Genomic DNA, 13925 nt, shown 5'->3' with positions numbered 1-13925 from the left:
TATATATATATATATATATATATATATATATATATATATATATATTTTACTACTCATAAAATGTATGATTTCTACCCATCTTGTCTGAATGTCTGTAGATGTTTTCCCTTCTCTTTACCACCTTACATTGTGCACGGCGCTCAGCACTCTTTCAATCGGATATCCGGTAGAAATTTCTTTAGAAAAATTCACTGCCTTTAAAACTGGATCCGTAATTAAAAAGTGGGGAAAGTGAGTTGTTGTGGTATCATTTATGCTTGTGTATCGTTTTATTTTGATGACAGACCGCCTCACTTCCGTCTTGACGTGACGCCTGTGGGCTACCTTGATAACAGCGGTTGATACAACTTTAGCCCGCCCTCTTACGTCACCAGGCCATGATTTTCGCGCGCAAGCTATTTAACAGGGTCAGTGGCAGATCAGTCTGTATTGATCTTATTAACAGCTTTATGCTTTCTAAATATGTAGTTTCAACACGGGGCTGTTAACGGTATGTGGACGGTTTTCTCCGAGGCTGTACTCTGGAAACCTGACACCTGTCCTGTCCTGTCATCCCCATGTAGGCCACACAAGACATGTGTGCACACATGGATGCTGCATGCTCATGTTTATTCTGTTCGAACTTCATATGCACAAACACTCCACTGCTGAGGGGGAAAAAAGAGAGAAGAACCAGCGGCATATTTAAAATTATTTTTCACGGTTATAATCAGTGTCATGTGTAGCAAAAGCATGTGCAGGGTCTCCATTCAAATGGATGATGCAATGAATATATCATAATAATACCTATACAATGCTACTAGAAAGACACACAGAGGGTTGGGAATACATTTGTGTGCAAGGGCGAAATTGATATACAGCATGGATGACATTACTGTACTGTGGAACAAGTGCTAAAAGCAGACACATAAATTAAAAGGACTTGTTGCTTTCAGCACCACACACTCATGGCCACACAGTCCATTAGGCACCATATCGCATAGTTGCATTGTTACTGCTGATCTTTTGGTCCCCTACTGGTCAGGGGTTTTCCTGCTAATTAACCTTATCAAGATGATAATGCAAAAAAAAACAAAAAAAACACTTCATACATATCTTGTCTTATTGTTTAATTGGAAAACAATATTACAGTAAATCTTACAGTTAACCCTGTGACATCTGGTCACAATAAATTTGCAAGACAAACTCACTGACAAGGAATGTTTAACACATAGCAAACTACATTTAGGAAATAATTGCACATGACAAAAAAAAATAAATGGTTAAAGTTTTAAAATGATCACTCATCTGAACACTGACTCAAAATCTAAACATCTCCAGGCTTGAAGAAACAGAGTGGATCCATGGTTAGAGTATACAAGGGCACCATTGGCTGTATTCTGTGGTTGGTTGGGGCACAACATTCATCAGGTCACTGAGACATAGTCAGGGTGTTTTTCCTCTTGGAGTCCCGCCGGGGGAACGGCACAAAGTCTTTCACCTCTTTAAAACACAACCCTGTGGGCAGAGAGAGGGGAAACCGTTTGTTTTCTGCATGTGCAGCATGTTTACAATAATGTAAAGATGTACAGCAAGGTGCATTTACGTTAATTATTCATCACTACATTAACAGAGGCCCAGCAACAAAGTGGATGTGCACTTGTAAATTAGTCAACATAGTAAAAAGAAAATGTCTATGACTGTGAGACTGTTTTTGTTCCATCACTCTCATACAAAGCCACAGACAAAAATACAAATACAAATTCCAATAAATATGAACACCACTCTCATCTGCATAGTGGTTATATCAAGTTCTTTTTTTCTTACGCTTCCACTCTTCTAGGGACAATGTGGCGTTGTCATGGCTGTCATCATACATCTCAGGCTCACGGAAGTCATCCGCGTCCCTCAGACTGTCGAAGTACGGGTGCTCCAGAGCCAGTTCTGCTGTGGGCCTCTCGTCCCCATCGAGGACCAGCATCTTCTCCAGCAGGTCGATACCTGCAAATAATCAGTGGTACGGAGGAATGCAATAAACTTTAGATGTCAGTGAATGTGATATTGAACATTCGGCGGCTGCAGCAACCTTAGGATGCAATGCAATATGAAATATTTATAACCCCTCGGGCGGAAACTGAACATCATTAATATAGGACAGACGACAGCAGAGAACAGAGACATCTCACAGGCAAGATAGGTGGACAGCATAGAAGCGTAACAATAAAAGTAGGAATGTAAGAAAATATTGATACACAAAAATACAAAAAAAACAATGTTTTAGGATGTGATACTGTATCAAAGAGCTGTATTCATATTTTATCAATAGATTACATGGTGACAGTGAATTCTTTTTGTGCTTGAACCTCTGAGTGATGTTAATTCCTCTGTTCAGACTGCATGAAAAATATGTTCTGTAACAACTATGTATTATATTAAAGCAGAAGTAAGTGATATATTTGTGTTAATATAAGTCTTAAATAGTTATATCTTCCGACAGCAATCACTTACATAGAGTGTTTGGTCTGAATCACGGGTCTCTCAGTCCCTCTGCTCTGCTCTGAGTCGAGGAGAAAACATTTATCGTATCCTACAGTTTTTATCCAATGAGGAGAGAGAATGGCATGCAGGGCTGTGTGTGCAGCCAAGGGACGCCGTGAATGTGGCGACGTAGGGACGAGGACTGTTATGGTGCGTTCAAGGAAACTCGTTTTTTTCCGACCTGTGAAGTCGTACCAGTTCGATCTGGTACATAGACTGTACAAAAAGACGTACTGGTACGATTTCACGGGTCGGAAGTTACGAGTGGCCGTTATAGTGACTTTCACCGGTAAAACAGGTCGGAAAAACACGAGTGGGTTGCCTGGAACGCTACAAAGTCGTAAGTTGTGACTTGAAGCTGTAATTTATGATTTCAAAAGCCTGCCTGGAACGCAGCATTAGCGAAAACGACCGGATCACTCACTTCTGCTTTAATTACAAACTTAATTTCTAAATGTTTCCATGTATCCATCCTGTAAACACTATTTGAGGTTTTTTTTACTGACTAGTGAAGATGACAACTCCTCTGTTCATATGGCACGAAAAGCATTTACATTTGCATTTGTTACAAAACAAATGCATGTCCAACTGTCCTGATTCTGAATGCATAAAAATTAACTGTATCTGTCTTTGCATACAACATTGTGTCTTTTTCATACTATAAAGGGTAGACACGTGGAAAAAAAGGAAATTATCACCTTGCTTAGAGTATCCCAGTATATCATATTTTCACCTTGCTTAGTATATCATATTTTCACCACACTTTGGGATACGTATCCTATCGCCAGAGTTTTGTCAGAACACAGCCCCAGTAACCATCAATGAGACGTTATTAGTTTAAGTGGTTGCTTGTAGCATCAATAACAACAAATTAATGGATACTAGTGTAACCCAGGTCACAAATACCTGTTGACGTGTGACGTCATCATTTTGTGTCTCTCTCTTCACTTGCTACACTAGCATTACCACAATCCTCAGTACAGCCATCTAGTAAACAACATCAGCAGATCAACATTGTTATCAACAACAAAGGCACCCAGCGACAATGTTCATTAAAAAACTTCACTGCAGCAGGTACAAAAGACTTTCTGAACCTGTCTGAGGAACACATAGCCATAACAAGCCTGTTACTGAAAGAGCTCCGCGGTTCACTGTTGTTCACTGGATGGCCCTCATGAGCTTCCTATCTGTTCTATTTTTCACAATCACTGCTGGGCTAAAGCCAATAATAGATCCTGCCTTCTTTATTAATCTATTGATCTTCCTTCTTTTCTCTGAGCTTAAACTCCACACACCCACCCCTGAAAAAACACCCAGGACTGGTGGACTGGACCTTTTCAAAGATGACGCTGGTGTTCTCTTTCCAGCCCAGCCCGTTATCCATGAGGACACCGAGGTACTTATGAGACGATTCCCCCTCAGGAGCTACATCTTTAATCAGGACGTGAATCACTGTCACTGCAGTCTTTTTCTTTCTACAATCAATAACAAACTATTTGGTCTACTGAGATTTTCATTGTATCATTTTAGTTATCTACCTGCTGTTAGTTAGGTAGCTAGGTGGTCATCTATTAGGAAACAAGTCATTAGTGCTGAGTCACCTGAAAACTACTAGAGGTGAGAATCAGATCCTGGACATGACCTGCAGTCTGACATTATTAAAGTAAATAAAAACAGAGAAAACATTGTGCCTTACCAGTTACCAGTAGCCATAACTAAACAGGTCCCAAGAGACAGAATAAAGAAGCAGTTTTGCTGCTGCCAGAGACATAAAATGTATCATGTAGAGATTTCTCCTCATCTTGACCGACCTCACACTATTTGCTCAGAACAGTGAGCGGGAAATCTTTTATCACGTAGGAGTGGGGGGAGTCGTTATGGAGTCATAATATTCAGAGACACAAAGGAACAAAAAGGACATGATAAGGAAATGAAAGTGCTGCTGCCACTGTAACACCACAGTGAACTGACCCTGAACTGTTTTGTTGGGCCAGCAGCACAGTGGACTCTATAGTAGAAAACTGCAATTATGCAGTGTCTGATTATTTATGTGATAAACTGAAAAAATGAAAATGTGTGTCAGCCTGGACCAGGAACAGGAGTACTCACCCTGTGCACTGGCTCTGGTGAACAATGTGGAGAAGTCCTTTCTGGGATAAAGTGGAAGAGCCTTCACATAATTCTTGGCCTATTTTTAGAGACAAAAAAACAAACTGAAATGCGAATCAGAACAACAGCTTATTTTTAATCTCTCCAATAACAACATCATAACCCCAATTTACAGACATATTAGTATCAAACCTCTGAAAAATATGCACTTGAATAATTTTCAGTGTCCTTCAGCTGCTCAGAAACGGAGTGTGCATTGTTATTAGTTATATAAAGCTGATGAAAAATTGTATAAAAACGGGGTTATTATAATGCTTGAGCAAGAAGAACATCAGAGGCACTGTTCTTGCAGAGATAAAAATATATCCTGAAATTTTTATGTGCAGAAATCAACAGACGCTCACACAGAGCAACTCATGAGCTACTACCGGTAATATGCAGATGGATGATGGTTGTTGAAGCTTGGTGGTATTATAATCTCTTACTGGTGGTGCATGATGGATAAAAAAAAAAAAAAAATCTCATTAGATTTCACACACCTCCTCCTGTATGTTTTTGTTGATGACCTAACTTTTCCTGTAGTGCCACCCTCAGGACACATTTTAGAGTCTTACTCCAACTACCAGTAAAGCTTCTGAGTAACAAAATCTTTGTCATTGTTATTGTTGTATGCAATGTACACAATAATAATAATGTTATATTGTGGCTGTTGATGTGTGTGTTATAAACCCTATAGGCCCCAAAACACCATTCAGATCAGGGATTTCAAATCCCAACTGTAGTTTCTTTCATTACATGCAAAATGTGTATTTATGACTAACAGCACACACTCGGTGACATGTCCTACCTCTGGACTGTCCAGCTTCTGTATGAACTCTGGTCCAGGGACTCCTGTCACTTTCATGATCTGAGTCAGCTGGTCCATGTCTGGTGGTATTAAAAGTCAAGGATTTCATAACCTGATGGATCTTCTAGTGGATTCATACTTGTGTGTGAGTCCACAGAGACGCAGTCGGAAAATCAGGTTTCCAAGCAGCTCCATAAAACAGCTGTTTGATGAAACAGTGGCAGCTTTATTTGTTAGCCGCTGCTATAAATCATAAAAACTGCATTAGGTGCAGAAAAAGAGCATAAAAAGAAAATATAAAACATGCAGCAAAAAGAATGTAATAGCCAAGTAAAAGCAGCGGTGGACGCTGCCTGGGGAGATCTACTGCATGTAATATACTGTAACTGCCTTTTGTGTTCCATTTTGCACCAGATTTATGGTTAAATAAAACTGTCACTGTTTAATCAAGCGACTTTCAATCTCATTTATCATTACACTGATTTGATAAGAAGCTATTAAAACATGGAATCACATCGTATTTATCTATTTCTGTACATTCAAAGCTTTGTCATTAGTTAGATTTACACAGGCTTGGCTTCAACAGCTGATGAAAGGATACAGTCTTTTCCTTTGAAAAGCGTCTTCCCATTGATCATTTCTGCCATGATACAGCCCACAGACCAGATGTCCACTAGAATAAACAGGAAAAAAAAACATATCAGTGAGAATCCAAAAAGAAAACACATCACTGTTCAAAAGAATTTACATTTAGCTCAGTGGAATAGAAATGAGGAAGGTGGCATTTATGCGCCAGAGCAAAGTTCCCATTCTCAACAGGAAGCAGAATCTATTGTGCTGTTTATATTGGAAATATTTGGTGGGTAATATAATCCTATAAAGGGTGAAGGGCTTTCTTTGCTACACGCCATCCTCTAGAAATTGTTTACAAAATAACAATAAAAAAAACGATCGCGAAACATAAATCCTGGGAAAGTGAGTCAGCTCTGTCACTCAGCCTCAGCACCATGAGGCTGCTGTCAGACCCATCTGTGTCAACATCCAACAGATTAAAGGAAAAAAAGATTTGCTGTCAGAATGACACACATGCAACTTCAAGTGGGGTTTCATGCACCAAGCAACAGGATTATAATAAAAAAAACTGCTGACCCGTAAAGTAACCACACAAAACACAGCTAATAGAAATATTTCCCTGTAAGTGACAAACAGCAAACAGTTACAGCAGCGACAGGTGAACCGAGAGCAGTCGAGATGACAGAAAGGACGCGGGTACAGTAAGAATATGTAACAGCTACGATTGTCTTGCCAGTCTGGGTGTAGTGCATCCAGTTCAGAATGACCTCAGGCGCCCGGTACCAACGGGTCACCACGTAGCCCGTCATCTCGGCGTCTGTACTGCGAGCCAGACCGAAGTCCAGGATCTATATCGGAGACAAAAATGATCACTATCAGGACCATGATGTCAACAGAATGAGTATATAGCTAATATATCCTTTAATAAGGTGTTGTTTGAAAACAGAAACATCTGTAATTGCTACTTTTATAATAGAATCTGCATCTGCATCTCCGCTGTTATTTGCAGCAGCTCTGTCACACATCACAGTGTGGTCATGTTTTTGAACATGCTTTGAAGTACAAACCTTCAGTTCACAGTCTTGGTTCACTGCCAAGTTTCCAGGCTTTAGATCCTGTAGAAGAAAATAAATTGAGTGATGGTGTCTTCACACAGTGAATTACAGAAAATTACAGTGGTTGTACCGTAGCAGCATCACAACTGGGAGCAGAGAAGAGCCTCAGCTCCCGTGGTTCCTGCAGCTGTTCTTCTCAATGCATAAACACTGTGGGCACTTTAAAAAGGGAGTCAGTGACTCATGTATAAACTGACCATAAGTCTGACTGTGTCATTTCTGCAGAGTCATTCATAAAATAAACAGTCACAATCACATAATGTGTGATAAGTGTTGGTGACTGCTGATAACACCTTCACTGCCACAGGAATCACTGCAGTAATGGCAGGGTAACACTTTAACAGAGGACTGAGTCACAGTGTGCATGAATGAGCTTTTTGCAGTTTAAACAAAACAACAAAAACAATTATTTAATATCACAGCACCACACACACAGGCAACTTAATTAATATTGAGCACAACTCATACAGATGAAAATGAAGGACGATGACATAAATTGGTACGTGGGGCAGGTGGGTGGGGGAGCGTGCACTATTGTGGAGGTGAACGTTTGTTTTCTGATGGTAGGTGGGATATGTTTGGTGTTAAATACACTCAAATGGGGCTGTAGGTTAGGCACATGGTGACAGGACCCTGTCTCTCAAACTGGACCACACCCACAACATCAAGGAGGGAGGGGTGTAATGTCCTACTTGATAGATTGATTTATAGTTCAACATTTTGGAAAATTTGCCTATTGACATAATCCCTATAGTCACTGGAGTAGGTTCATTACCTTTAATTATCGGTGCATGTTGTTTTGAGATCCACGGGGCAGAGATGAGAGCTGCTCAGCAAACACAATGGAGGTGAACGGTACAGGTCCCCTGTCCCTCATCTAACTCATCAAATACACAATCCAACAACTCCAAAAGCTCTTGTGGAGAAGTTGTGACCTGTACATTCACCACCACGCTATGAAATAATAATGTAACATTACGAGACAGAGTTGTTTTCGAGGCAAATGCGTAGCCTGAACTATATTCCAGACATGTCTGCTGGGCGGAGTGACTTCAAAAACGCAAATAGTTTCGAGTATTTTCTTACTGTGTCGTAATGTTACATAATTACACAAGATTATTTCATAGTGTGGTGAATGTGCAAATTTGCCAAAATGTTGAACTATCCCTTTAAGTATAGTGATAAATAGTAGTAGTAGATCACCTACAAAATGATTTTTGATTCTTCATATTAGTTTTACTCTTCATGTGATTTGGCTCCATGAGTCTGTAATAAGGCCTTCATCTTACAAGTTAGTATGTATCTGATCTTTGAGTATGTTGTATTGATCTAACTCCACTTTTGCCTCACACACCCACAGGTCTTGGCAGCCGGTGCCGGGCCTCTGGGTGTGGCCTGACATCTCAAAACACGCACTCAGACATCAGAGTGAACTCATCCTACCTGTTGGGGCAGAGCTTATTCTGACTCGTTAACAATGGCGAAATTAAATCAATCTTGTCCTTCGGTTGAACAGGGGGAAGAGCACGTCTACTATGTGAGTCAGAATAATGAACTCAACACGTTACAATTTCTTCAGAAGGTCCAAAAAAACAGTTCAGGTTGAAGCTATTTTTCTTTCCCTAGGCTCCAAAATGACAAACTGGCTTGTACTCACCCTGTGGATGATCCCAGCCTTGTGAATGTACTACAGAAACAGAGAGACAGAGGCATTTATATTGCATCAATATCCAATATTTATGCTATGGTTAATTGGTTTATGTATTTTTAATATGGCTGGTTTTATTAATGTTTGCCTGTTTGCACTGTGCGCTGTAACAGCAGTGGAGTTAAATAGTTAGTTTAGTTACACCTAAAAGACTTTAAAAGGACAGGGCATACACCAAGCTATCTATTATATTTTAACAAAGTGCATTGATCTGTGCTTCCTTACTTTTATTAAACAACTTTTTCTATGATTATATACATTGCACCTTTCATTATGTATAGTATATGATGACCATGTTGAGAAGAACTCGAGCTCACCCTGAGTCCACAGAGCATCTGGTAGACCAGAAACTGGACTTTGTCTTCTGAGAGGTTACCTCGCACCTTCGACAGGTCAGTAAACATGTAAGGCATCACCAGGTAGCTGGGAAAGGAGCGAGGTCAGAGAGGGGCAGCGTAAGAACACAGTAAAATGATTAGCAACAGGCCGAGCATGATATAACAAATTTATTCAGTCAAGATCACAGCTAAGCACAAAGAGAGGCTGTTACTACTACACCCTGTTAATGCTGTAATCCACGTCTTTTCATACTTTTATTAAGGAGCTTTGGCTGCCTGTACACTTTTATGTAAACTGTTTCAGTATTTTTTTTCTTTATGTGGTACTCCAATGCCAAAGTTAGCATGTATACATCGTATTAGCAATATTAAACTTAGAAGAATAAATAATCACCCAACTGAAAAAAACATATCTACAAGTATCATTCACACACATAGATTCGTTTTTTAATATGGAAAAACATCTCCTAATTACTGATAAATGCCAAAGTGTCGCTGTTAACTTTGTTTGCCCGAAGCCACTGACGAAACGTCTGTGTGGCAACAAAAGAAGATATTAAAAGTAACTGAAGTGCTGTCATCTAATATATTTTACATAAATCAAAATTAACAAACGAGCTTACAGTTGCCGAAGAGTAGAAAGAGACCATTCAGATAAGATTTTTGAGTGATCCTCAGTGAGAACATGACACAACGTCTGCTGTTTCATGATCTTTGGCTGGATCACTCTGGGCAATTTCAGGTTTGATTCAAGGGTCGTTATTTTGCTAGATTGTTTGTCCTAATAACCGACTGGGCTGGTAAGAGTGTTCAGTAGATTATAGTGTTAAATCTCATGTGAGATATGAATAGTGTCCACTTTATAGCCAGCCTTAGAGTTTCTTCACCTTTCGTTCTTGAGACTGACAGATTTTGGTCTCTGTATCCAGTGATTCATCCTTATTCGATTTGACACTCTTCAGCAGAAAGTCTTCACCCCTGGGGCTGTAATCCAGTGATATTTTAATGCTACAATGATAATTCTAAATGCTATACAGTGTTATTTTTCACAGCAGTTTAGGTAAGGCCCCTTCCTGTTTAATGACAGTGGTCAGGTCAGCTTTCATCCCATCACCCTGGAGACGTATCTCTTGTTTAATCGCCACCCCCCCACAACAGAAAACAATCCCTCATTCCCAGAAATCATTCTGCAGTCCAGGACCCACAGGCATTGCTGTTAGGTGAATACTAAACCTGCAGATCACCAGATAGGCGTTGTCCGCCTCTGCCTGAGGACTTTGCTAGATACTCACAAGTCTTGGAAGTCACTGAGGCTTGAGGCAGGTGTAAACACATCAAGGAGTCCTATCACCTGGTTGGAATGAAAGTCAGACCAACACAGACATGGGGGCAAGAAAGTACAATGCCACATTAATATATCTAAAATGCAATATAATTACACTTTAAAGAGGACAAAAAACACATGGGAAGCAGGGTAGTAGGGAATATGTCAGCATTAGTCTACTCACATTTTCATGCTTCATGTGTTTGAGCAGCCGGAGCTCTCTGTAGGCCCTCTTAGCAAAGATCTCTGACTGGAAAGGCCTGTGGAGCTTCTTGATGGCCACTTTGTCTGTATTCTTCTCATTTATCGCTGAGCTGTGGTGCATAATGGAATGACGAGTCAATAGCTGTGCAGGCTGGGTCTACGTGTGTCATCTAGTTTCACAATGATTCCCCCTCTTTTGAAGTGAGCGAGCAGTGGCAAGTGACAGAGGCCGATCTATTTTCAGGTTTCACTCTCACTAAGAAGCTGTGCATTAAAATGACATGCAGCAGCAAAGACGTTCTCAGAGTGATGTGCTCACTCTCTAACTGAGTGGGGGGGTGGGGGGGGGGTGTCTGTGGATTATTAAGTATCAACATGTGAATGTTTGGCAGCTGGCGACGTGCATGTTTGCAGTGATCTGCAGGGCACCGGATCGTAGGAGGAGAGGCCTGTTGGGCTATTTTGGAGCCACATCCACCAACACACATTACACACATCGTTTGTGCAAACTAGCGCTGTGGACAACACAGATGCACTAATGTAGGATATTACAGTAATTTGTGCACGTACGCCAGACAAAGATCTAAAATAAATACAGCTCATCTCATACACAGTAGCCTACAGTAGCAATGAAACTGGTGAATATGTTTCTGTTGATTATTTCCTTTCTCTTCCCCAGTGTGTGATTTCTCACGAAAGAAGCTTTTTGGAAGACGTGCAATCTGGCGAAATTACAGATAATGGTGGCTCGATCCCAGCCATTCTTTTAATAGGCACACATTTAAAGCTTCAACAGACCATAACTCCCAAAACAATAATGCTTAAAACCCCGGTAACCACACTCAGAAGGTCCAATGTCTGCAGCTCTGACGACAGGAGTCCACCGTGATGGATGTTAAACCATTTCAACTTTTACGGGGAAAGGGATAAAAAAAAAAACACAAACAACCTGCCATAACACAGTGACTATTTTTCTGAATAAGATTAAATCATGAATGTTCAGCTGATCTCATCCTTTAACTTCCCATTGGACTTTCACAATAATCAAATATTATTTACAGTTCATCTACATGTAATGTATGCACAGTGTACAGAATTAAATCCTAAAATGTATTTTCAGATTAAGGTAGATTTAAGTGTAGGCTGTGTTGTTGACCACAGCAATGAAATTAAAGCAATCATATCCTAAACACACATATTTGGCTTTTAAGGTTGATACACTTTGTTATACATAAAATAAACAAAATTTACAAATGAATGAAAGAAATGTGACATTTTTTGACTTTTTAAGATGGTAGTGAGCTGATGGTTCCTCAGGTTGGTGGATCTCTGCTCGGGCGGAATATGAAATCTCATTTCTAAAATCACAGCTATCTGTGGGTCATACAGTAGGTCACAGTACATTTGAACAAAAATAGTAGCTAAGGTGTTGCAGTGTATGACAACTTCAGACACAAGTAAGGAAGGACAGTTACACACTTTATCCCATATTGATTGAATTTAGCTATTTCTGTAGTGATCTGCATAAACCACATGACACCTGGAAATCCAAAGCACTGAGTGCTGATGGGTGTGCCATCTGCTCAGACTCACTCAGTGTGCTTACAAATGAATGTGAATGTCACAGCAGCAACATGTTCCCACAGAGAGTTGTGTTTCCTTCATGGCTCTACACACCACGCATCAAAACACGTGTAGATAAATGTAAGACAATAAAATGCCTACAATGTTATATATTAAATATTACAATCAGAGGAAATACAATGACATCAGGAGGAGCTGACAGAGGGATGTCAGCAGCTGCCTTGGCCTGCAGCTATTCTACTTTTAACTTTATTGAATCTTTTGGTTGTTGTTAATGAATGCCTTGTGAAAGAGGAGCTGATTATGTAGGCTATAATTCTGCTCCTTTTCATTTAAGATTTGAGATGTACTTCAGCTTTTAAGGTGTCTTCTTTTGTCAAGGAATTAAATTATGAACATAATGTGTTTGTGAGTCCTACTCCAAGCTTATGTCAGATTACCCCCTACATGTGACTGCATGTTGAGATGAAAGAGCAAAGTGGCCATCTTTAAAACTGTCACGCTAAAAGAAACCTAATTACCTGCTCTGTGTGTGCAGGTAGGTAGACATATAGGTGGTTTACAGGTGCACGTTGTGCGGTGCGTGCGTGGTGCTCACGTTAACACATGGCGCGTGCAGTTCAGGTGTGTTATAAAGCGTCGGATGTGATGTGTTATTACATAGGTTGCTCCTGTGCCACCGGTGTTGACAGTTGGTGCGTTTATGCGTGTATGTGTGTGTGTGTAGGTGGTGCACAGGATATAACCCGGGCCCACGGCGAGCTGCTCGGAGCCGGTGCATCTTATCGTCGGTGAGTGCTGACACACGGTCCGGTCCGAGCTACGACGACACACACGTACACATTATACACAAACACACGCACACACACTAAAGACAGTACAATCCAGTGTAAATCACTCACCACACAGCGCCGTAAGCCCCGGTGCCTATCTGCTTGAGCCGCGTGTATTTCTCCATGACTTCCCACACCGTGCTGTTGATTTCCTCCCGTGAGAAACACGACCGAGCCTCCATGATGAAGAGGAGAAGGTGAAGCTACAAGAAACTTCTCCTCCCTCCTCCCGCGAACCTGTCACTTCTTTGGAAGCTAAAAGCAAAACACTGCTCAAGAGTGAGACGATGCCTCGCACTTCACTTCCGCTACGGGTTTTCAAAATAATATCCGTGAGTCACGAACTGCGTAGGAGTAGCTAGCAGATTTTTTAGCCTATACATTTTTAACATAATATAATATAATAAAGTAGGCTGTCACAAGAATAAAGACATTTGTTTCCTTGTCTATTTTTGCCAATGATAATGAGTAATGAGTATTCATTTTATTTGCAAGTCTCTCTCTCTCTTTCTCCTCTGACATCAAAACGTATTTGTTGGTTTTTGCTTCATGTAGCCCATACACTTGTATGTAGCGTACATGCAAGTGTGGTGTTAAAAAGTGAAAACAATAACCTGTCAACAACCATCCATTAGCTAAATGTAGCCTATACTTTAGGTTTTTCCTTTTCTCTTGTTTCTCTTGTTTAAAAATAAACTGTCACGTCTTTCTTTTTTCATTTGAACTTTACAAATGTACATTTTCAAGAAGCTCTGTAGGCCTAACTTTAATAT

General features: G+C 40.3%; 1 protein-coding gene across 1 annotated transcript; it reads right to left on the bottom strand.

Moving 5' to 3' along the window:
• Positions 1-1094: 1094 nt before the first annotated feature.
• mapk13 (mitogen-activated protein kinase 13) lies at positions 1095-13439 on the bottom strand. The gene is made up of 12 exons (XM_083974930.1): positions 13222-13439; positions 10716-10845; positions 10500-10558; positions 9187-9292; positions 8819-8848; positions 7114-7161; positions 6780-6894; positions 6075-6146; positions 5474-5553; positions 4627-4705; positions 1807-1980; positions 1095-1497 (listed from the first exon to the last, which is right to left on the bottom strand). Exons 1-12 carry the CDS (start codon positions 13332-13334, stop codon positions 1412-1414), a joined length of 1092 nt encoding a protein of 363 aa, XP_083831056.1. The 5' UTR covers positions 13335-13439; the 3' UTR covers positions 1095-1411.
• Between the last annotated feature and the right edge of the window lie 486 nt (positions 13440-13925).

The sequence above is a fragment of the Trachurus trachurus genome (assembly GCF_905171665.1).
Source record: "Trachurus trachurus genome assembly, chromosome: 7".
NCBI classification, from domain to species: domain Eukaryota; kingdom Metazoa; phylum Chordata; class Actinopteri; order Carangiformes; family Carangidae; genus Trachurus; species Trachurus trachurus.
The sequence above is the reverse complement of the archived record's forward strand: the minus strand, read 5'-3'. Positions and strand labels throughout refer to the sequence as shown.